Genomic DNA, 25,818 nt, shown 5'->3' on the forward strand with positions numbered 1-25,818 from the left:
TAAGAGGTCTCAAAATTCAGAAAACTAAAACTGAATCAAAGGTATCACTTTGGAAAATAAGCCTAAGGTTTAGACACTACATTGTAGAATGAAATACAATAGCAAGCAGGAAAAAAGGAGAGCATCTCAAAGTTAACCAAGACTTGAGCAAGGCATTACTTTCCAACACTCAACTTCTTTCTCAGTCTATCAGCCCCACTTCACAAACAAAGCAGATTTCAATGAAGAGAGAAAACCGTTCACATACAATTACAATGTAAAGAAAGTAAAAATAAAGGTACTCTCCACAGACAATATGCAAGTGGCCAGCTAGCACAGAAAAAGCAGCTTAACCTCATCAGCCACTAGGGAAGTACAATTGAGGTCACCATGAGATACCATGGATGTAACAATATTAATGTATTTTAAAAACAGACAATAAGCATTGGTGAGCATATGGAGAAACGTGTGGCTCGTGGAAATATAAAATGGTACGGCACTATGGAAAAACTTAGTAGTATCTCGATAAGCTGGACCACATTACCCTGTGGCCTAGCAGTTCCACTCCTGGATACACTCCCCAAATACATGAAAACAGACATACAAACAAAATATGTGAACAGCAGCATTTTTTATAACAGACAAAAAGTGGAAACAATGCAAACATCTACAGATGGAGGAATGAATAACAAAATGTGGTCTATTCAAACCATGGAATATTCTTCAGCTATAAAAGGAACAAAGTCCTGACACATGCTACAATATAGATGGCCCTGAAGAAAAATCTCATGCTAAGTGATATATGCCAGACACAAAACACATTGTATGATCCCATTTATATGAAATATCCATGGTAAGTCTATTAATATAGACAAAAAGTAGATTCATGGTTACCAAGGGCTAAAAGGGAAGGGTACAGGGTTTCCTTTTGGAGTGATGAGAATGATCTGCAACTAGGGTGTGTGTATACAATTGTTAAGATCACTGAACACTTTACAATGCTGTTGTTGTTATTATTATTTGGTTATTATTATCATTTGAGTATTATTATTATTATTTGGTTATTGTTGTTGTTGTTATTATTATTATTATTAGGTATTGGGGATAAACTCAAGGGATTTACCACTGGGCCATATCCCCAGCCCGTTTTGAAATATTTTATCTAGAGACAGGTCTCACTGAGTTGCTGAGGCTGGCTTTGAAGCTACAATCCTTCTGCCTCAGCCTCCCAAGCTACCAGGATTACAGGCCTGTACCACCACGCCTAGCTACAAGGGTAAATTTTATGTTATGGGAAGGGAAAGGCATACTACTAAAAAACTGTGTCATGGCCCACCCCTTTCTAAATGTCAAAAGCCCTCTCTTGATGGGCATGGTAGCTCACACCTGCAATCCCAAAGGCTCAGGAAGCTGAGGCAGGAGGATCACAAGTTCAAGGCCAGCCTTGGCAACTTAGTGAGGACCTAAGCAACTCAGCCAGCGAGACCCTGTCTTTAAATAAAAAATAAAAAGGGCTGGGGATGTGGCTCAGTAGTTAAGCACCCGCTGGGTTTGAAAAACCCTCCTTCCAAAAAAAAAAAGCCTTCTCTTTATGGAGCCAAGACCAACCAGCCCAAAAGTACATGCAGGTAGACAGCACAAGAAAATCAACAAGGTCGGGACTGTTGGCATATCCTTGCACCTTGCATTTTCCACTCTTTGGGGCCATATGGACCATCCTTCAAATGGAAAGTGCCGCACGATGTCCAGCCCAGACCTTCCTGGTGTCATTCCTAGGGAGCTGCTATATGGAAGGTAGGCACACACCACACCAGCAGTGAGCCAAGCTAGACACTGCTCTCGTGGAAGCTTCCTAGTGGGGAAGACAGGGAATAAACATCTGCATCTCTTCATCTGGCTGCTCACCTGTTCCCTTCATGATACCATTTATAATAAGCTGACTGATACAAGTCCTGTGAGCCATTCCAGCATGCGATACAAACCGAGGAGGGGTCACGGAAACCTCAACTTATGAAGGGTCGATCACCAATGCCAGAGGCCAGGGTTCACACCTGGCATCTAAGGTGAGGGGGAGGAAGCCGTTTTGTGGGACTGAGCCCTGCACTTGTGGGATGTGACAGATACTCCAGGTGAGTGTGTCCGAATTGAACTGAATTGTAGGACAACCAGCTAGGGTTCACATCCAGCTAGGATTCAGAGTAGAAGAATTACGTGGCATGGGAAAACCCTCCCAATATTTCTGGTCACAAAAGTATGGTATAAAAGTGTAGATAAATAAAATGTGTTTTTAACAAAAGCAGGCTTAATATTCCAATAAGGGGTCATGGAGAGGGCACAGATTAAAGTATGATTCTCAACCCGGGTGATCTGGTCCTAGGGACGTCCATCTTTTACCTGCATCTCTATGGGCCTCCTTCCCTGTCAGTCATCACTCCTCAACTGTGCCGACGTGTTACTGAACATGCTGAGCTTTGTTCTTGCTCTACTTTCTGTATCTGGAGACATGGTTAGTTGTCACAATGTGAGAGATGCTATTGGCATCAGGTGGGTAGAGACCGTCCCATGATGCACAGCAAAGAATTACTAGGCTCAGAGTTTCAAGAGTGCCAAGGCTGAGAAACCTGGTGTAATTTGCAAGTTCCTCAAATATCCCAAAAATCAATGAAGATGCTCCACCAGAATGTCAGTATGTATATTCAGGACATCGGTCAGTCACATAAAGTCCATTTTGATTTGAGATGAATGTTCACAGCCCCATGACCTGCCTTCAAGGTAAGACTTCTGGTTTCCAGAATGTCTTCAAATTCTGACAAAGCAGTAAGGAGGACTGTGGCTATCACGGAGTAAGAGGACTTCAGATAGCCTAGGACAGACGTCCTTCGGAGAAATACCCCAGGAGGTGAGTAGGGCTTTTTCAAATATGGAAAAAGACTAGTCTAATTGGTCCAGTCTAAGCTAAGCAGAAAACTGTGCCTGTGACAGGTGACTAAAGTGTGAAGGTCAATATCAACAGAACAAGAACAGCCCCAGAAGGACCCTAAAGTGGATCATGAAGGACCTTAAAGTGGATCAGAGCCCTGGAGGGTCAACAACAAGAGAACAAACAGGTGAAGTGTCAATCATACAAAATTCAGACCAAAAACGTTTGAAAGTGACCTTACTTCTAGTCACTCAACACTCACACTGACGTTTGATGCTCTTATGTGACAAAGAGGAGAGCATTAAGTGACAAAGTACTACGAAATTCTTTCTATTCCAACCGCTTTTAATTCTCAAGATTTTAACAAACAAAGAGAATAATATTTCTCTTTCTCTGTCTTATCTACTTATCTACCCATATCAAATAAATGAATTTCCGAGTAGGAAACAGATGCGTACGTATTATGGTTTGCATATGAGGTATCCTCCAAAGGTTCCTGGGTTCCTGCAGGAAGTGAAGTGAATTGATTATGAGAGCTGAAATCTAAATGCACTGAATGGGTGGTAACTGCAGGCAGGTGGGTGCCGCTAGAAGAGGTGGGTCACTGGGGGTGCGCCCTAGAGGGGTTCATCCTCCCTGAAACCCCTTCTCTTCCCTCTCTCTCTCTGCTACCTGGTTTGAACTGAGCGGCTTTCCTCCATCATCCCCTTTGCTCTAACTCCTCTCAGGTCCAGAGCACTGGATTTGGCCAACCATGGTCTGAACCGAACCTCTGAAACCATGAGCCAAAACACTTTCCCTCCTCTGAGTTGTTCTTATCAGATAATCCACCTTCACCAGATACCATGACAGGGACCAGACTTGTATGTATCCTTCCACCAATATTCTAAGAAGATCCAGTTGTGTGTGTGTGTGTGTGTGTGTGTGTGTGTCTGTTTGTATATCCATTTTTATTGGGTATTTTCCCCCACAAAGGTTAGCCTAACTAGGTATACCCCTCTGTGCCCGGGCTCCCTTTTCACACAGAGGTATCTTCATATCATTCCTATTGTCACATATAGAGCTGTCTCGCTCTTTTGTTTATGTGCTTTAATGGCTACACAGATCACTGAATGAAGATGACAACGTATTTACTCCTCTACCAATGGTGTAACTGCCTCTAGGAGAGATGTGTGAGGTAAATTTAGAGGGTGTGAAGTCCATTCCCAGGGTGGGAGAAGCAGGGTCAAGTGGGTAAAACTCAGCAGAAATCACATAGAGTTTTTATTGGTATACATGTTTTAATAATAGGAGATTGGAAAGGCACCACCAAATGACCAAAGAAAGAAACAGATGATGATGTATCTTTATGACAAGGGAGAGGGCCATCCATAATCAGAGGCAGGAGATAAGATGTTAATGGACTATAACCCCTGATAAAGTACGAATGATTTCTGTTTCTGAAAGTCCACAAGAGTCAATAGAGGGCTCAGGAGAAGCCAGACAAAGCAGCATTCCTATGTAACCCACTGACTGCCCAGCTCTGAGGTATTATTTCTCTCTCTTCATCCTTTGTTCCCACACCCCACTTCATGAAAGAAGGACATCCAGTCTTCAAAGGTTGAAAAACTACCCCAATATCTACAAGAGCTGCTGGAATCTGTCTACCTCTGCTGCCAAGGGTCCACCCTGAAATAGCTGCTGCCAATCCTCGGTGAATATTACTGAACATCTTAGCAAACTTCATGCTGGCCAGTGATTTTTCAGGATCAAAGAGAAGGTACTAAAAATAGCTTTTCCCCTGCCTCTAGAGTTCGAATATAACTTTAAAAATAAGAGAAGGAAAGACAGACTGTCTCAAGTTTGAATGTATTAGTCTGACAAGTCTGAGATGACTATTCTCTTGAACATTACCTTGGGCATAAGCAATGCTTTGAAGGATGATGCAAGCAAAACGTGTCATTCTGGTATCTGCTCGGTTCCCCACACACCCTCTCTCAAACTTTATCTCCAAAAACTACTTTCAATTGTCCTCAAATTTTAAATCCAGGCAACAAGCACTTACGATTTAGCCCCCAAAAGACATAGCCCAGGACAGTTGCTCAGGGCTCAGTAGTTCTCCATGGCCATCTGAGCCTAACAGTGGGCAGTACCAACAGCAACCAGCACCTTGTATCTCTTTAATATCCACTTAAGCACTGTGCCAGGCAATTGTAGGCACTGCCTCTGGATCTGTCAAACAGCCCTACTGGGCAGGAAATCACCCTTGTTATTACCATTTTTGAAATGAAGAAACCAAAGCTTATGAAGTAATTAACTTGTTCAAGCTCAGGCAAAATTAGGAAGCAGTACAGAGCTGAGCTTTGCCCTTGGGTGGCCAGATCCAGAGTTCACCTCAGAGCTGTCCTGCTAAATGGTCTGTTACAGAATAGGAAGGGTTCAAATTGGTCAGGCAGCCTGTTAGGCAGGTTCTGTGTCTAAATGACTCATAGGTCATCCATTTATGGCACAGATCTGTTTTTTATCACTGCCTACCAGTGGGTAGGCTCTGTTTTAGGCACTGAGGATACAGCTAATAGAGAGACATCCGGATCTCTGCTGCCATGGAGCTCACACATCAGTGAGGGAAATTCGTGATCACAGAGATTTCAGATGCTAATTTGTGCTAGGAAGAAAATAATCATGTTGGGTGGTGGGATGGGGGGAAGGGAAGGAGCCGGTGCATTAGATGGCTGGGAAAAGCATTGCTGAGAAGGTGACTGTTAGAGTCTGTAAACAAGTCAAAATAACACTTGGCATTTTGCCAGGGGAATGTTAAAGTTCGTAAACAAGTCTGGATGGTGCCTGGCAAAATGCCAGAGGGAGTGGTTTAAGAAGTAACAAAAGCGAGCCATTAAGTGTGGAGATTCCTTATTGGTTGACTGATGTATCTAGTTTATGCTAATTAGATAAGCTCTGTGGAATGTATAAATACTGCTCCTGTCCTGCAATAAACGGCTCCCACTCCTGCTGTATCAATCTACACAAGTTCCTCGTCACACCCCCCCCCCCGTTATTTTGCTGCAGCCGGACTGCGGCAGGTGACATCTGAGCAGAGAACTGAACAATACAAAGTTGCTTGCCTGAACTTGTGGGTCAGAGCATTCCATCAAGACTAGAGCAAGCACAAAGGCTCCAAGAGGGACGCAGCTCAGTGGGTTCGGTAACATATCAACACAGCAAGAGAAGGATGACTGACAGGGAAGAGAGCAAGAACTGAGCTTCAGGGATGCAGGTAAAAGACGTAAAACTAGAAAGGAGTTCAGATTTTATTCTACAGTGGGAATCCTTTGGTGGGATTTAGGCAAGAGAGTGATAGGATTTGATTTCCATTTTAAATACTCATGGGCTGATATAGAGGATGGAACATCCTATATCTGGAAAACCCAGAAGGAACTGCTGTATAATGACAGCTGCCCAGAAAAGGGTGGCATATGCTAAAATGAAACAGAAATTCTTTGGAAGAAGGGTCAGCAGGATTTACTGGAAGTCTGACAATGAGATAGAAAGAGAGAAGAGTAAAGAGTCATGTGGGGGACTCAGGTCTGAGCAAGTGGGCAGACTTTTGCTAGATCCTTCTGGTAGAGCTTGAAATGCCACCCTTCCTGGGGATCTCGATTCAAAGGCCATTTGTCCTCTTCCCCTGTTTTCCCTGATGGGTGACCTCAACTTCATGGATTCACCAGTCACTCAGGCCAAAGCACATGAACCCCTTGCTCTCTTGTCGTACCCCATACCCACTCAATTACCAGGTCTGGGTATTCTACCTCCAGCACCTAGCAGGTAAGCTGATCTCTCTCTCCATCTTCCCTGTTCCCACTGCTTTCACCTAGATCTGTCCCATATTTGTCTAACTGGCTCTACCATCTGCCACGGTCCCCTCCCCACTCATTCATTGCTCACAGAATCATCTATGAATCTGAACATATCACTCCCTCATAAAACCTTGGCTTTCCACCGATCTTAGGCATTTCGTCCAAATCCCCACCATGGCCTAGAAGGCATGATCCGGTCCCCTGTGGTCCCATCTCATGCCCCTTTCCTCCTCTTATGATCTGGTCGCTTTGGCTACCTTTTATGTTTCTCGAGAACATCATACTCCTGCCAGATGGGGTGGCCTCAGTGATGGGAAACTGAAGCAGGAGGACTGCAAGTTGGGGGCCAGCCTGGGCCACTTAGCAAGAACTAAAAACATCTGGGGCTATAGCTCAGTGGTTAAATCCCCAGTACTACAAAGGCGGAAAAAAAAAAAAAAGTCAGATTCCTTACTGTCTCTGGGGACTCAGCACACACTGGACCTCTCCTGGAAGCACTTATACCCTTTTTAAAAGTGCTGCCATCCTTCGCTTGTTCCGAACAGCCACTTGCTGGTGGAAAATTACGACTGTATTCCCAGTGAGCTCCTCTTCCTAGCATGAAGCGCCGACCTGAATATATGACACAGCTACTTTCTGAGATTCGCTCAGTAAGGTGGAGAAACACTTGCACATGCTAGCAGATTATTGGACATGACCTCCTTGTAAGACATGCAAGGACTTAAAACATCATCATTATGCTGGCAATCTTAAGAACCTATAAACTAACTAATTATTAGCTTGGATTAAGTGAGGCAAAATGGAAGCCTCATTCGTATCCTTTCTCTTCTCCATCCTACATAGGGAATCTGGTCTAACTCGATATCCACAGAAGGATGATGCTCTTTATGGTCACTGAGAGAGTGACAGGAAAAAGTGCCCATTCCCATCCGGCAACTAGCCATAACTTTTAGCACCAAACTTCTAAAGCTGTATATAATAAAAGTTTAAGTGTTGGACATTATAACTAAACTATTGAAGAATGAATGAGCTTGTTAAAAGAGAAATAACAAGAAGCAATGATTCATATGCATCCCAGTAAGCACAGGACTGCATGGATATCTACTCCTTCTAATCCCAAGATGCTGTGACTACTGTAGGAATGAGAGGCGCTGACCCCTGCTCACGTCAGCTGGCAGGGGATGACTGCCCATCTCCTGAACCGTGCTTAACACCCCACTTCCCTGACCAGTATTTGGTCATTCATTTCTCCCCCTGCCCTTTAACTGATCCCTTTTATATATTCATTTATTTTCCGTCTTTTTATCCTTCTTCCTTTTCCCCTATTCCTTAGATCCTGACACAGTTCCCTACCTAACCATCGCAAAGAACTGAGCTCATATTCCAATATTTGAGGCAATTCGTAAGTGTTGTGTTTCCTATTAAATCTTCTGCTTTAGGGAAAAAAAAACCTGAAAAAAAAATTCTTGAGTCAGGATTTGGAATTTTTTATGACTGTTAAATACTTTTAACTTTAAAAATAACATTTTAAACTTTAAATGGCTCTTTAACTTTCAGAACATTTACTCAGTCATATGATGATAAAGACTGATCAGCCCAAGATATCGCTGACAAGATCAGTTAAAATCCGTACAGTAAAATCCCTGATCTCCGCATGCTTGGGCACCTCCTTCCACTGCAAACCTCTTCCAGGTCAACTAAATAGGTCTCCAGTTTGCAGGCTCAACTGCACACACATGGCTGCAAGCTTCAGGACCTGCCAACAACTGCCACAGGTCCCCATGCTAAGAATTCTGTGTTCAGACTTGTATCCCATCCCAAAAAAACCTCATCATGTACACGCAAATATTGAAATATCTGAAATCCAGGCTGAGCACGGTGGCACATGCCTATAATCCCATCGGCTCTGGAGGCCGAGGCAGGAGGATCAAAAGTTCTAAGCCAGCCTCAGCAATATAGCCAGGTCTCTAAATAAAATACAAAAAAGGGCTGGGTATGTGCTCAGTGGTTGAGCATCCCTGGATTTACTCCCCAGTACCAAAAAGAAAAAAAAAAAATATCTGAACTCCAAAACATTTCTGGATCAAGCATTTTGGATAAGGGATGCTCACCTGTGTTATTAAGAAAGAAGAAACCAAGGCTGGAGTGAGAAAAAGAAATGACTGATAAAGTTAACAGAACAGTGTTTGCACTTCAACAGGAGACAGGAGAAAGCATAGGGTGCTTTACACAACTGTCAACAGAGATGAGATTGACATCAGCTCAGGGATTCAAGGAGACCACAGCAAGCAGAAGTCAACAATAACTTCAGGTCAAAAAATAAATAAATCCAACAGACACAAAACATGTAGACTGTATACTCAAGGCAGGAGAAAAGGTCCTCCTAGCTTGCAAAATCTCTCCTAATAAAACCGAGTGAATGTCTAAGAATATCTTTTTCAGTGGAAGCAAGGGAGTTAGGGTCAAGAGGGAAGTGAGACTGTAAAGATGGTTTACAGCAAAGACTGTGAAATTGAACATCACACAACGCCTGTTATTACCGATGTAGGTTATAAACAAAGACGTTAGAGTAGCTTTATTTAGCAGACTCTCTTTATTGTCTCATTACAGTGAAAACCGTTTCCAAGGGCCTTTATAGGTCACTTGTAACCTCTGAAACCATGGTATAATTTTTCTTATGCAATCATAAGATACTATTGAAGCTAATGGACTCTGGGAATGAGCTGACTCAGGGGAAAGATGTCCATCGAGGATAAAGTTTCCCTGCAGGTGGGATTTTAGCATGCCCATGCCATTCTCCTGGTGGTCCTACCCTGGGGGAGGATGAGAGGGACCTCACCTTGCATGAGGAATGAGCAATACTTTAACCCAGGGCTAAGGATCTAGAACTGTGGGAAAGGTCCTCACTCTACAGAAACAAGAAGCTAGGTGTGCTTGGCTGATTCACAGACACACATAGGGCTTCACTAATAGCCACAAGAAATGAGGCCCCAGGAGTGGAACCCTTGCCTTCAGGAGGCAAGTTTTAAGCTGCCGGGGTGGGGGGGCTCAGCAGAAGGCACTTACAGAGCGCTTGTCCGCCTCGGCCCCCTGTTGGCCCTGCAGACAGGCCGTGAGCTTCTTGTGTGTGCTGTGGGACACTTGCTTCACCAGCTCCAGGCGCTTCTCCACCTGCAGACAGAACAGCGGGAGGCGTCATGGGTGCAGGCAAGATCGGGAGAAGTGGGGATGTCATTCTGGGTAGTCACGATTCATGTTTTCACAGAGACAAGGACTTCTAGGAAGGCAATACCCAGTGCTGGAGAGCTGGGGTGGGGGGTGTAGTCACAGGCTCTGGGGCTCGCCTGCTAATAGAGACTCTAAACCTCTCTTTGAGGACCCCACCTAAACCAGCACAGCTGGCCCTGGGTCTGCAGGCGATGTGTTCCAGGACAGCCCACGGATACAAAATCTACAAATGCTCATGTCCCTTGCATCAAATGGCATGTAACCTACACCCATCCTCCTATATATTCTTTAAATCATCTCTAGGTTACTTTAAAAACCTAATCAATATAAATCTCATACAAATAATAGTTATACTGTATTGTTTGGGGAATAATGACAAGCAAAAAAAGTTCTATATGTGTTCAGTACTGACTGACAAAATTTGTTTCTCAATGTAATTCAATTTATTTATTTATATATGAACATATACTATATATGTGTGTGTGTGTGTGTGTGTGTGTGTGTGTGTATATATATATATATATTTGCTTGTTCATTTTATCTATCTATCTATCTATTCATTCATTCATTCATTCATTCCCCTCCAGTGCTGAGAATTAAACCTAGGACTTGCACATGCAAGAAAAGCACTCTGCCACTGAGCTATACCCCCAGGCCTGTTTTCCAATATTTTGGACCCATAGTTGTTTGAATCTACAGATGTGGACTTGCATACACTTAAGGCAGGAGAAAAAGTCCTCCTAGCTCACAAATATCTTGTAATAAAACCAAGTGGATGTCTAAGACTATCTAGAATATCTTTTCAGTGGAAGTGAGGGAGTTGGGGTCAATTGTATTCAAAATGTCAAACACTGTCATGTAAGACAAAAAGTTGTATCTCCAGTTTGTATGAGGAGCAGAGAGAGCAGTGGAAGAAAGCACAGGGAATGGCTTAGTCCTAGAAGGAAAAGCATCTCTGGTGTCCGTGAGCCACGTGGTCAGTGATAACCTTACCTGAAGAAGGTCTTCACTCAGGACTTCAGTCTTTTCTGCCCTAAAGAGAAAAATCAAGAAATATATCAGTAAAATTAAATTTAAATCAATTTAAGAAAAAAACATACAATCTTACAATTACTCGCCACTCTCTTCTCTTACAGCAACCCTAGAGAAACAGAGATATTATAGCAGAAACTCCTAACAAAAGTGTACTGAGGCAATTCTAGGAACCTTAAATAACCAGCACACCAGCAAACAGGCAAACAAGACACTCTCAAGTTTCCGGCTACAAATGGGACCTGGATTAAGGACAACAAACATACTTCTTTTGTTCCTATACACATTTTTGGTTTTTTGGTTCTCAATTTTCACTAGCAGAATAAAGCAGGTTTCCACAATCATACACCTCGGCCTCCCCCAAATAAGCAAGAAAAAGTAGCAGAAATCTGAGAAGAGAACAGTAAACAACAAACATTGAGTTCTGATAACGAAGGCAAAAGCCACCACCAAGGTCTGACCACCAGGAGTGAGGTCCCTGTCCACAGATGTCATGAATGTGGAAAATGCCATGAAACCCACAAAAAAAAAAAAAAAAAATTCCTAGAAGAAATGGGATCAGCACGATTTCGTGACACAAGATATACATACAAAAATTAACTGAATCTCTACATATTAGTAAAAAGCATACAAATGTTAAAGTTGTTAAAACAGCATTGACCAGTTCAGCAGGCTGAGGCAGGAGAATCGCGAGTTCAAAGCCAGACTCAGCAACTTAGTGAGGCCCTAAGTAACTTGGCAAGACCCTGTCTCAAAATTTAAAAATAAATATATAAAAAGGGCTGGGGGTGAGGCTCAGGGGTTGAGCACCCCTGGGTTCAATCCCTGGTGCCCTATCACAGCCACACACACACACACACACACACCCCGAAAAAAAAGCTCTGGCAATTGCTTACAAAAAAATACACTGCTCAGGTATGGATCCATCAAAACACATACAGAACCTGCAGGCTGAAAACCACAAACTCATGTGAAAGAAATCACAGAAGATCTAAATAAATGCAGAGACATACCAGGTCTGTGGGCTAGAAAACTCAACACAGGAAAGATGCCAATTTTTCCCCCATATGACCACAGATTAAACACAATGCCAACCGGAGTTAACAAGGTCTGCTACAGAGACAGACAACCAACTCAAAAATTGATATTAAAGTACAAAGGAAGCAAAAGAACTGGAACTATTTCTAGAAAGAAAAATAAAGCTGTAGGACTTTCATGATCTAATTTTTAAAACTACTTAAAAATTAAATAATCAAAAGAGTATGGTGTAGGAGCTGGGGTCGTAGCTCAGTGGTAGAGCGCTCACCTAGCACGTGAGAGGTGCTGGGTATGATCCTCAGCACCACAAAAATATAAATAAATAAAATAAAGGTGTTGTGTCCAACTACAGCTCTCTCTCTCTCTCTCTCTCTCTCTCTCTCTCTATATATATATATATATATATATATATTTTTTTTTTTTTTTAAGAGTATGGTGTTGGCAAAAGGACAGAAACCTAAATCAATAGGAAAGAACGAAGAATTTAGAAACAGACCTAGACAAGGAAGACCAAGTAATCTTGATGCAGGCAAAGACGGCTCTAACAGAAGCAGCAGCTAAGGAAATGCAATGGAACATAGTAATACACAAAAATATGAACTCCAGTCCAATCTTCATATTGCATAACGATTAATTCACAAATAGAGCAAGGGCTTCAATAAAAAAATTAAAATTATAAAAATTTTAAAGAAAACACGGGAAAAAAATATCTTTGACCTTGGTTGAGACACTCAATTCTTAACTATACCATCAAAATCATGAGTCATAAAAGAAAAAAACTCACATATTAAGACTTCCTTAAAAAGAAGCACTTTTGCTGCATGAAAAATACGGTTAAAGATGAACCAACGACCCACAAAAAGACAAAAAATACTTGCATTTGAGAAATCTGAAAAAAAAATGTATCTGATTATATGAAGAGCTCTCAAACTCAATAATAAGGAAAAAAATCCATTGAAATGATAAAAAATAAAATAAAAAAACAGAAACTTTAGAAAGGATAATTTACTGATGGCAAAAGAACATAAGATGAGAAGCTTATAGTTCATTAGGAGAACATCAATTAATATCAAAATTAGATACAAGTGCCAGAATGGACACACACACACACACACACCCCCCTCTATAATAGCAAGTACAACTGATAGCTGGGGGTTGAGCTCTGCAAACTGGTACGGCCACTGTGGGGAAAGCAGTGTGGCAATTCCTTAATGCCCTGAAAAAAAAAAAAAAATATATATATATATATTTTTTTTTTTTTCACTTGCTGTGTGACCCAGAAAAGCTATTATGGAGCAATCAAGATTTCATGTTTAAAAAATCCACATAGCTCTAAAACACTTGTGAATTGCTTGTACAACTCGACTTGCAATACTGACAGTCTGGAGGCAAGCCGCCTGTGCCCCAACAGGACAGCGAGTTGACACATGCACAACAGTATAAGCTCTGGGTGCAGCAGGGACACCATTCTGCAAAAACTAGGAACAGAATAGGGAGAAGTGCAGGGACGCACAGCCACACCACCAGCATGCTCAGCGTACAAGAGACCTTTCCAAGAGGCCACAGGCATAATGACCCCCACAGTATGCCATGCTGCAAAAGCCAAGCCACAGGTAAGGAAAAGGGAGCAGCAGGTGGCATGGATTGGGGGTGGGGGGCAGGGCAGGGTTTGACTACAACCCAGAGGAACTAGGGAATCATCCTGTATTCTGTTCGTGGCAGCGTTACGCAGATCTATATACATGTTGAAACTCAAAGAAGTCTATCAAAAGAGTAGATCTTACTTTACGTCAATTTTTTTTTAATTTTCAAGTGACATTTAATAAGATAAAAATAAAATGGCAATACAGTAATTATTTATCATCATACACATCAGTCGAAATTTTTTTGTTTTCTTTATTTATATAGGACAATGGATTGCATTACAATTCTTATTACACATATAGAGCACAACTTTTCATATCTCTGGTTGAATACACAGTATATTCACACCAATTCGTGTCTTCATACCTGTACTTTGGATAATCATGATCATCACATTCCACAATCATTAATTACCCCATGCCCTATCCCCTCCCCTCCAACCCCTCTGCCCTATCTAGAGTTCATCTATTCCTCCCATGCTCCCTCTCCCTACCCTACTATGAATCAGCTCCTTATTATCAAAGAAAACATTCAGCATTTGGTTTTTTGGGATTGGCTAACTTCACTTAGCATTATCTTCTCTAACCCCATCTGTTTACCTGCAAATGCCATGATTTTATTCTCTTTTATTGCTGAGTAATATTCCATTGTGTATATATGCCATTTTTTTTATCCATTCATCTATTGAAGGGCATCTACTTGGTTCCACAGTTTAGCTATTGTGAATTGTGCTGCTATAAACATTTATATGGCTGTGTCCCTGTAGTATGCTGTTTCTAAGTCCTTTGGGTATAGAACCAGGAGAAGGATAGCTAGGTCAAATGGTGGTTCCATTCCCAATTTTCCAAGGAATCTCCATTCTGCTTTCCATATTGGCTGCACCAATTTGCAATCCCACCAGCAGTGTATGAGTGTACCTTTTCCCCCACCTCCTCACCAACACTTACTGTTGTTTGTATGCATAATAGCTGCCATTCTGACAGGAACGAGATGAAATCTTAGAGTGGTTTTGATTTGCATTTCTCTAATTGCATTACTTTTTGTCAATTTTAAAAGTGAAAAAAAAAATGTTTTAAAGATAGAACTGAGATATTAGACAACAATGTCATGCAAATCCAGGAGGGAAAGTGCTTGGGGTTAAATATTCTAAGCTCCTAGTGTCTGTTCTTTAGAGAAGCTAAAATAACAACTTTGATTTTGTGAAGCTAAAACGTGATCAACATTCAAAGATAACCACTGCAAGGACAGAAATTGAGTACATATCTGTCAAACTGACAGATGAAATCATGAAAAACTTAACAATTAAAGCAAAAGGAAAAACAGTGGTGGGCAAAGCAACATAGAGAAGGCACAAAGTAAAATGTAGACACAAGTTTAAATGTGATAACAAAATACACATGAACTAAATATCCCACTTAGAAACTAGAGATGGACAGCTTAGAAAAAAAATCTTGCTCTATGCTAATAATAGAGTCTGTAACAAAGACAAAGACTCAATAAGTATGAAGGGAAAAGAGAATAATAGATATATCAAACTATTTCTAACAGAAATAGACTTTTGAGGAGAAATAGCAAGTTATGTATTTTCTTTTTTTTTAAGAGTTTTTTTTTTTTTTTTTTGAGAGAGAGAGAGAGAATTTTTTTAATATTTATTTTTTCTTTTTAGTTTTCGGCAGACACAACATCTTTGTTTGTATGTGGTGCTGAGGATCGAACCCGGGCCGCATGCATGCCAGGCGAGCGCACTACCACTTGAGCCACATCCCTGCCCAAGTTATTTATTTTCTTTGGTCTGTTTTTCCCTTTTCTCTACTTTCATTGCTGGGGATGGAACCGAGGGCCTCACCCACAGAGTTGTACCCTCCACCTCCTTATCAAACTCTTAAGAACATAAGAAGGCAGGAAAAAAAAAAAGTGTCATTCATGCTAAGACTTGACACCAAAACTAGAAAAGGACAATGTAAAGAAAATTAAAGATCAGTCACACGTATTAATAACACAAGGATACAAAACTTCCAGACAAAATAAATTAGCACATTTTGAACAAGTTAGATTAATTGCTAGAATGCAAGAGTGGTTAATTTTAGAAGTCTGCAAGTGTAATTCATCACACTGCCAAATGACAAAAACAAGACTTTCTCGAAGATACAATTTAATAAAATTCAAAGCATGTTCATGAAAAAATACAAAAAAAAGGAAAATCTATAACTTGATGTTTTTAAAAAAAATGCCTAGAAATCTTATTCTTATATTTATTTATTTATTATTTTTTATTTGTTTTAATTAGTTACACATGATAGTACAATGATCTTGACATAGCATACATTTGAATCAGATGGGGTATAATTTCTCATTTTTCTGAGTGTACAGGTTGCAAAATCACATTGGTTAGAAATCTTATTCTTAATGAAAACAGTCTCTTTAAATCAAGAATAAAATAAGAATCCCTATTATCACCGTCTCTCCAGTTCAATAAACAACTGAAATAAAAGATTTTAAAATGAAAAGGAAAAAAAAAACTAAAATAACATCATATGAAGATGACGTTCACCCACAAAGTAAACTCAAAGTAATTTACAGAAATTATTATAAAGTTTAGAAAGGTTGATTAGATGTAAGATTAGAATAACAAAATTAATATAGTCAGTAAATACTCAGAAAACCAAATTTTAAAAATAATTTAATAAGTCAAAATCAGAAGGTTAAGGGTCTTAATGTTTTCTCTCCTCTGTGGAAGCTAGAGAGTTAAAAAGGAAAACAAAGGTTGGGGTGGATCTCCTAAAAAGAGAGAAGAGTAGGGAAGTGCTGGGGAGTGACATTGGCTAAATTATATTGGCTAATTTATATTGGCTAAATTATATTGTTACATTGTGTGCATATACGAACATGTGACAACAAATCCCATCACTAGGTCCAACTATAATGCACAAAATAAAAAATGTGGAAAAAAAAACAATTTAACACAGCAAAGAAATTAGAATAAATTTAACAAAACATGGGCAGTATTCCTATGGAAGAAAAATTTTAAAGTTAGTAAAAGATACTAATACTGGCAAATAAACAGAGAAATACACTGCATTTGTGAATGAGAATAATTAATGTTGTCACGATGTCCGTTCATATAAATGAGACGTCAATCAAAAAATTTTAATAGGAATTAAAAAAATAATTTAACAAGGGAAGTCTAAAATTTATATGAAGATGAAAAAGAGAGCTTAAGAAAAATCAAGATCATCCTTGGGAATAAGAAGCTGGGGAATTTTCAATATCAGATACCAAAACTTGTAAAAGTCACAGTAGTGAAAAAATTAATTATGTCAATGTTCACAATGATCAGTGGAACAAAGAACACCCAGGAACAGAGCCATTGAGAGGCAGGACACCACAGACAGCAGGGTGTCACCTATAATCAGGAACATTCACTGATAAGGAAAGAGAAAAAGGTTATTTAATAAGCAGTATGGGGCCAATTCTTTATGGAGGTAGGTGGAGAAATAGGGTTTCTATTCGACATCATGTATAAATGTCAAGTCCTAATAAATTAAAACTCTAAACATAAAAGGCAAGACATGAAAATTTCTAGGAAAAAAATATTAAATATCTTATATATTGACCATGTAATTACACTTTTGAAAATAAAGACTATTCTAAAAGACTAACATATGTTCACATTAAAATTAATTTCTGTTACAATGCTTCTTAAAAACAGTAAAAAGAAGCCAGATACTGGAAAAAAGATTCATATAAAAAAATCACCATCGAAGAATTAATATTCAGACTGTGTCAAGAATTCCTTCCAGTCAAGAAGAAAAAGATCACCTCTATGGGAAAATAGACTAAAGACTAGCACTTTTTTAAGAGAAGAAATTGTAATGGTTAATAGATGTACGAAAACTTGGTCCAACTTTGTTAGTGATCAGGAATATGCAAATTAAAACCACAAAGAAATACCATTTTACACATATCATTTTTGGCAAAAAAATGGAGACATCTGACAGTCTTAAAGGATAAGGACATGCAGGGACTGGAACTAAGGATTGTTAACAAAAGCATCCTAGAAACAATGTGTCAACTCTAGTCCAGTTAACACTGAAACTGGGTATCCAAATGAAATGCCTTTTAAAAGAACAATCCTCCTTCTTTCTATGTTTGATACACACTAATATTTTCTACTGAGGTCATAAAATTGAAAATTCACTATCACAATGGGTTGGGATCTGCATTCAAAAAAATAGCCATCAAGAAAATAAAGAAGTTGGAATGTATTTATGTAGTCACATGTCATACAGGAAAAAAAAAAAAAGAGAGAGAGAGGAAATAAAATTTACCCAAAACAACGTGGGTGAAATCTTAGAAGTACAATATTGAATAGAAAATTTTACTTAAATAAAACTATTTTCATAAAACTCAAAACCAAACACCAATAAACAACATATTGTAAAGGGATAAATACATATGTAGCAAAATAAAAAGAAAGCAAGGAAAGAATGGGAATCAGCAAGCTATTAGTGATGCATGCATACCCTGTTGACCGCAGCATGATTCAGAATAGCCAAACTACAGAACCTGCCTGGGTGTCCATCAACAGGTGAATGGATGAAGAAATGCGGTATGTATACACCATGGAGTTTCATTCAATCAAAGGGAAGAAATAAATTATGTCATTTTCAGGGAAATGGATGGAACTTCAGAGAATCGATAGGCAAAGTAAGCCAAACTCAGACAGTCAAAGATCACAACGTTGTCTCTCATATGTGGAAGCTAGAGAAAGAGGTGGGGTTGGGAGGGGGCTCATGAAAACCTGCAGGAGACCAACAGGGTAGAGGAAGAGAACCAGAGAGGACAGAGGAGGGGAAAAAAGAAGTACTAGGAAATGAAATTGTCCCAATTACATGGTTGAGCTGTACACGTGTTCAAGTACATAACAATAAATCCCACCATAATATATAACTACGATGCTCCAACTAATTTTTTTTTTAAAAAGAAAGCAAGAGAATTATAAATACCAATTTTTAAATATTATCTCCGGGAAAGGGAAGAAGACTGAATTGGGGAAACATATATTGGTGGCATCAACACAATTATCTGTGTTTTGGTCTGAACTCGTGTAGCAGGTTCATGGCTTTTTTTCACACTATGTTTCATAACAAATGCAAAAATATGTCATCTGTGCAACAAATAGAAGATATGATAAAAAATTAACGAAAACCAAGGACTAGGTACTTAGCCATAAACTTTGCACGAATGATGTTCATGAAAATCAAAAGCAAACGCACAAAAAATACCATGTTCATCAGATTCTTCCACCTACAGTCCCATTAAAATATTAAAGGCTCTGAAAAGTTCTACAATGAATAGTTTCATCCCCAAGCACACATACACATATGAACTGTAACACTTGCTTTAAAGTTTTTAACTACTTTTTGCTTAAAAATAAGTTACCATCGGGCGCTGTGCTGCATGCATGTAATCCCAGCGGTTCAAGAGGCTAAGGCAGGAGGATGGCAAGTTCAAGGCCAGCCTCAGCAAAATTTTGCAAGGCACTAAGCAACTCACTGAGACCCTGTCACTAAATAAAATACAAAATAGGGCTGGGATGTGGCTCAGTGATCAGGTGCCCTGAGTTCAATCTCTGGTACCTCCTCAAAATAAAATAAAATAAAAATAAATAAGTTCCCAGTTTTAGGGCATCTTGTTAGCTAGCTGCAGCAACTACACACCAATACATATAAATTAAAATAACCAAATAAAAAAAATAATGTAACTATATAGCATCCAGCTCTCTCCTTTGAAGATCCCCAAAGATCTTGTATTGGAGACAAATTCTGCTTGAGTTTGATCCTAAAAATGGTAGGGGGCCATAAGCTTATCTGAAGATCACAGAGATTTAAGAAAATTCTAGAACATGTTTTACTGACAAAAAGATTCGTTATGGAAGAGCTGGAAGAAGCAAAAGGAGGTCCACTCTTCCACACTCCCTGCTTCCCGGCTCCTGAAGCACCTCAGCCGGAAGACCTGGACTTGGGGAAGCTGATCTTCAAGCAAGGGAGGCAGCCCCAGGAGGGAGGCTATTTTTAAGAAGGCTGGTATTTTAAGCCTCATCTTTGTAAATCAAAGAACATCGTTCATCATCAGGACAAGGAGCACTAAAGGACCATTTTCAAGAGCTGAGTCACTCCGCAGGATGACAGCACTGTGGAGTTGACATCGGGGGACAAGTCATGACTTTTTAAATTTTTTACTCAACTGACTAAAAGCAAACCGGAGCCCTGGCAAACTGATCTAAAAAAATGGCGTCCTGTTCTACTTACAGTGCTTCAGGAGAACAATCAACACCACCCACAGAAAACCTTGATTGTCACCAGTGTTGTGCATCAGACTGTTAAGTCACAGTGGCATTTCCCAAAATGTGTTCCATGAAAATAATAAAAAAAAAAAAGACCCATAAGATGCTCAGGAGAAAAAGGTTCCATGGGCAAATGAGTTAGCAAAACTGTGAATACTGTACTCTCCATGAAAGGAGTCCTGTGAAAAGATTAAAGGCTCTGAGAAGTTCTGCAATGAACAAAATGGTTTGATTTTAGCTCATCAGTTATTCGCTAATCTTTAAAAATAGGAAAACATATATCAAGTGACATCCTTAATAAGCACAGTCTCACTGAACAACAGGAGCTGAACAGACTGCTGGAATGTGAAGTTGAACAAAAGTACACGGTCCATCTTTACTCCGGAAATCTTCCCTGACATGCAACCTCGGTTTTCAGGCCTCAGCACAAAAGGACATTTATTAGGCCTACCAGCCGAGGAACGGGGGTTGTTGCTGTCATCAGAGAAAACACTGAATGAAGTAGAGAAGCTGCTTCTTTATAAAGCACAAAGTGCCTTCTACACAAACCATTTCAGACACACCCGTTGTCCATTTGCAACACTGATGAAATTTTATGCTAGTCTTTTTAGTACCTATGGTCCCATTTCTATTTGTACCGTCTCAAGGGAGGCACCACAGAGCTTGGCCCTGGACTACCACAGAGCCTTGCTCCCATCTAACCATCTCCATCTCCCCTTCATCACTCACAACACCTCTAGACATTCTTCCTAAGAGGCCCTCCATGCACGGTCACAACCTTTTGCCTGATGGCTAGAAGTGGCTCTGCAAGGGCTTTGCAAGCTCTGTATCGCTACTGTGCAATGCACCCAGGCTGTGTTACCATCAGGGATCGACAGTGTGACACTCGGACTTGCAAGTGACCATCATGAAGAAGCTTCTACTCATGGCTCTTCAAAGCCAGCGGCAATGGCACACCAAGCAGGCCACCCGAGGAAGCACCGCACTGAGCAGGAGCCAGAGAGACCGAGGGGTAATCTGGTGTAGATATGAGGTGTCCCCCCAAAGCTCATGTGTGAGACAATGCAAGAAGGGTTAGAGGTGAAATGAGTGGTTTGTGAAGAGTCTTGACCCAATCCGTGAACTGGGGAAACATATATTGGTGGCATCTACACAATTATCTGTGTTTTGGTCTGAACTCCTGTAGCAGGTTCATGGCTTTTTTTCATACTATGTTTCGTAAAAAAAAAAATGCAAAAATATGTCATCTGTGCAACAAATAGAAGATATGATAAAAATTAACAAAAACCAAGGACTAGGTACTTACTTAGGCATAAACTTTGCATGAATGATGTTCATGAAAATCAAAAGCAAACGCACACACACAAAAAAAATGTTCATCAGATTCTTCCACCTGCAGTCCCTGCCGATAGGGACGAACTGAGGGGAAACTGCCGGCTGGTAGGCTGTGGCTGGAGGAGGAGGAGGATCACTAGGGTCATGCCTTTGGGGTGTATATTGGGTAAAATGAGCTTAGTCTCTGCTTCCTGATGTGATGTCTTCAGCCACTTCCCTCTACCACACTCTTCCACCATGATGTTCTGCCTCACCTCGAACCCTGAGGAATGGAGCCTGCTGTCTGTGGACAGAGACCTCTGAAGCCATGAGCTCCCCAATAAACTTGTCCTCCTCTAAAATTTCTCTTGCCAGGTCTTTTAGTTTCACAACAGCAAAAACAACTGACTAGAACAAGGTGAGAGTATGAGCAGAAGCCTTGGTTGAGGTTCCTGTAGGAAGGAATGGGAAAGTTGGTAAGCAATTGAGCTGGCTTATGGTTGAGGAGTCGTAATAATTCAGTTAGGCCCTGGGCTCTAAGGGCTGGTCCCTGGTTGTCCAGTGCCTGGCCCTGGAATGATTTAGGGCCTGGATGGCAGGAGTCTGATAAAAAGAGCTGGGTCTGGTCTGGATCAGCTAGTTTGCATATCAACGTAGGTTTGCAGGCAAGTGACTTGTTCCTTCTAGGAAGAACTAGGAAGTTTCTCCCTGATGAGGCTCCAGATGCCAGAAGAAAAATAAAGAAGTTAAGAAAAAAAATTTCATTTAATTGCACCTCCTAAAACTAGTGAGGGAGTGGTGGTCGTGCCCATTTTTTTTTTTTAAGATGAGAAAATTGGGCTACTCTGCATCAAATCACTGCCTCAGTCTAAGATGCCATAGGGTTGAGCATGGACCAACAGCATTCGGGCCCCTTCTAGAACTTGTTAGAAATGCAAAATCCCAGGCCCCTGCTCAGACTAATCAAATCAGACACTCTGGGAGTACAGTCCAGCACGGTGTGATCTGACAAGCTCTCCAAAAGATTCTGATGTCTATTTAGACTTCCTGGCCAGTGAAATAAAACCCCAAATCCTTGCTCTAAAGCCCATCTGCAGTCAGCAGTTCCTTCTCTTCAAGGTCATCTACATTTTCCCCACTTTCTGCCCCCAGCCATCGCCTACCCTCGGACCTGTCTCTCTCTACCCCGGCTCTGCTTAAGACATTCTAAGCTCCAGGTCCTCCTAACTTCCCCTTGTCCCCCAAACAAGTCCCTCTGGGATGCCCATCACGTCTGCACCCACCGCAGTGCTGTGACATTGTAGACGGTCTACAAATGCTTATGAAAATAGAGTGTGAACCTTGGCACAAATGAGCACAAACGCCACCCGTTCCCTGCAGGGCTCTTGTGGCCGAATGTAAACTGGCTTCTACTTGATCAACCATTTCTTCTTTATCGCCTCCCACTTTAAAAGGTGGAAGGCCCACGTTGTCACAGTTTCCTTTGAAAACAGGAATACACATACGACCTTGTCCTAGGCCATGAGACAAAAGAAAGAACTGTGCTTTCATCTATGAAAGCTCTGTCTTCCTGGTAAGGAATGACTAGGACAACAGCTGCCAGGCTCTTTATCTTCTTCCTGTTTTGAATGCAGACATGATGGTAGGAGCATCAGCAACCATCTTGGAAACATGAAGGATGGGTAGAGTGAACTACAGAGATATTCAGACCTGACATTAGAGAGCTACTGCTCCAACTCCACCAACCACTTATGCCTGGGCTTATCTACAGAGGCAATCGTTCCGAAACTGCTGTGAGGGGGGTTTCTATCACTACAGCTGGGACGCAGTCCTAGCTGAATACACTGATGATGGACAATCACATTTTAAGGTGAATCTCATTCTGAGTAAAGGTACAATTATTCGATGTTCTTGGAATTTCCAATAGTTCCTCCAGTCTTAAAATCATTAGAGCAATGATTGGCTTTTTCCTAAAATTTCTCAAATGATATTAAGCTGTACAGGAGTGAGACTGGAGGAGAGGTTTGGGAGTGTCACTGAGAAAGGTTTTCTGAAGGAAATGGGCATGGCAGACCTTGGAGGCTGGGAATATCTACCAGGCAGAGACCTGGGGGAAGGGCTGAAATAGTGGAGAATCTCTCAGAAGCTATCCCTTAGCAGCAACAAAAAGCTATTTAAAAAGAGAATTAAGTTAAGGACAGGAAGACTGTCTTGGAAGTCAGGGGACAGGAGAGGGGAAAAGGAGTGGCAGAGTTATTCTAATGTTGGGACAAATCTGTTTTGAAAACAATGATACAACAGAACTAATTTGGGCCCAGAGAATGTTTAGATTAACAAACCAAAAAATCCCTACTGGTTTCTAGACAAAGGCACCCATAAGACAAAAACAGAATCCTGTGAAAAAGGTAGAATCAGGAAAAAAATACTTCAGAAAGGAAATTATATTAGACGTTCCAGGAAATGGAGGAAGAGGGGAAAACAGAATGAGAAAGTATGAAAGAGAAAGAGAGAAAAAAAACAATTTTCACAGAGCTGACAAAATACACAATCCTCTAGCTGAAAGGGTCCTAGGCTGTCAGGCCACAGTGAAAAATAAGGAAGAGATCCTGAAAGGTCTTCGGAGACGAAGAAGTTATCAAACTACAACTATCAGATGGAAAGCAGAATTTATTGGCAATAATCGATGCTGGAATATAACAAAGCAATACCAAAATCCTGACGGAAAATACCAAAATCCTGAAGGAAAATTCACCTGATCTAAAAATTTTTATTATGTTAATGTATAGAGACAAAATCATGTTTAGATGATGTCCTTTTCTGAGAAAGTTCCTCAAGGATGTACTCCAGAAAAAAAAAGATAAAAATACACTCCCTTAAGAAATGCTATATGGTATATATGTGTATATATGCTATATATGTGTATTAAGAACTGTAATGCAAAAAAAAGTACATGTATAATGGCATAATTTGACGTGAATATACTTCATATACAGAGTTATGAAAAACTGTGCTGTATATATGTAATAATGAGTGTAATGCATTCCACTATTGTCACGTATTTTAAAAAATAAATAAATAAATAAGAAATGCTAGAACTAACCCAGGTCCAGCACAAAGAAATCTCAGGATGTTAGACCTACAGGAGGCTTAGAGAGCAGTAAATCCAAATTAGAATTCAGCAGACTCCAAGATGAACAAAGCTATAAAAATACCAGATGGGATGAGTAAACTGGAAGATAGGAAGGCATATAATTTTTGTGATAGGAAAAACAAGACAGTCCAGGCAAAAAAAAAAATACCCAAGAAAGTTAGGATTCATACAGGGATCAAAGTAATGTGTGATTGAATAATTTACAGAATGCAAGAAAACAGAAGCCATCTGGCCTTGGTAGGAGGTAAGTTTTCCTTTATGTAGAACAAGTATCCTGACAGAGAAGGAAATGAAATCAACATGTCACTTAGGTCCCCCATGAACAGTCTGCAAGTAGCCACAGTAGAAGTATTTAATGGACTTTAAACTTGTAGACTGAGCCTTTGGACAAAGCAATGAGGATCTTATCATGATTCCAGGAGGGAATGAATATAAACTTTATGGACCTTCAAAATGTAAAAAAAAAAAAAAAATACATATATATATATATATATATATATATATATATATATATGAGCAAAGGAAGAATTTGAAAGGGGGAAGAAGGAAAAGAAAGACGGAGAGAAAATAAAATGAACAGCTGACAAAAGCAAAAGGTGGAAAAGAAGAGGGGAAGGAAGGGGTAGAAGAGCACCAGTCCTCAGCACTCACTAAAGCCAGTCCAAGGACACACCACTATTCTGGCAAATGCAGAGAGATTTAAATAGAAGGGAAATGATAATGCAGCAATTTAAGAGATGGGTAATGGAAAGACTGAGGATCATATCATGGAATTAAAACCTTATCTCACCAGAAGGAAGTAACCCAGTGTGCTACAAATGTGTGTGTGTGTGTGTGTGTGCGCGCGCGTGTGCGCGCGTGCGTGCACATGCAATAGTAGAAGAATATCATTTTGAGATGTGGAGATTAACAAGCAGAGGAACTAAAAACAGAAGCCATTAAAGCAGCGGTGTGGTCCAAGGAGCAGGACTGGGAGATGGATCCGGTCGGGATGGCTAATTCGCTTTTATTACACACTCTTCTTTACTACTTGATTTTTCAAAAAACCATGTGCGACTTTTTTGTTTTTTAAAGGACGATCTCCAAAACCCTGTAAGTATGTAAAGTAAGTATGCCCATTCACTGCTCTGGAAGTACTATTTGGTACATGAGCGCAACTCGGCAATATATATTAAAAGAGAGGTAGAGGGTAGGAGGTAGAAGGTAATAAATCATTTAAGTGGAAGAATTCACTTTGAAGAAATAATTAAGGATGGAGAAAAATATCATCAGGACTGTTCTATATTTGTATGTGTATTTGTATGAAGGTGTATATTTGTATGTCATCTTTTGT

The 25,818-nt window shown here is 40.3% G+C and overlaps 1 protein-coding gene across 3 annotated transcripts in view; it reads right to left on the bottom strand.

Annotated features, from left to right (window-relative positions):
- The window catches only part of Arhgap44 (Rho GTPase activating protein 44), a 176,974-nt gene that overhangs the window by 74,390 nt on the left and 76,766 nt on the right, over positions 1 to 25,818 (bottom strand). For all 3 annotated transcript variants that reach the window (XM_071604032.1, XM_071604030.1, XM_071604031.1), the window contains exons 2-3: positions 10,954 to 10,993; positions 9,799 to 9,903 (exon numbers count right to left, since the gene is read on the bottom strand). In XM_071604032.1, coding sequence (XP_071460133.1) covers positions 9,799 to 9,903; positions 10,954 to 10,993 — 145 coding nt within the window. The remainder of the gene's footprint in view (positions 1 to 9,798; positions 9,904 to 10,953; positions 10,994 to 25,818) is intronic.

Source organism: Marmota flaviventris, chromosome 17 (genome assembly GCF_047511675.1).
Source record: "Marmota flaviventris isolate mMarFla1 chromosome 17, mMarFla1.hap1, whole genome shotgun sequence".
NCBI lineage: Eukaryota > Metazoa > Chordata > Mammalia > Rodentia > Sciuridae > Marmota > Marmota flaviventris.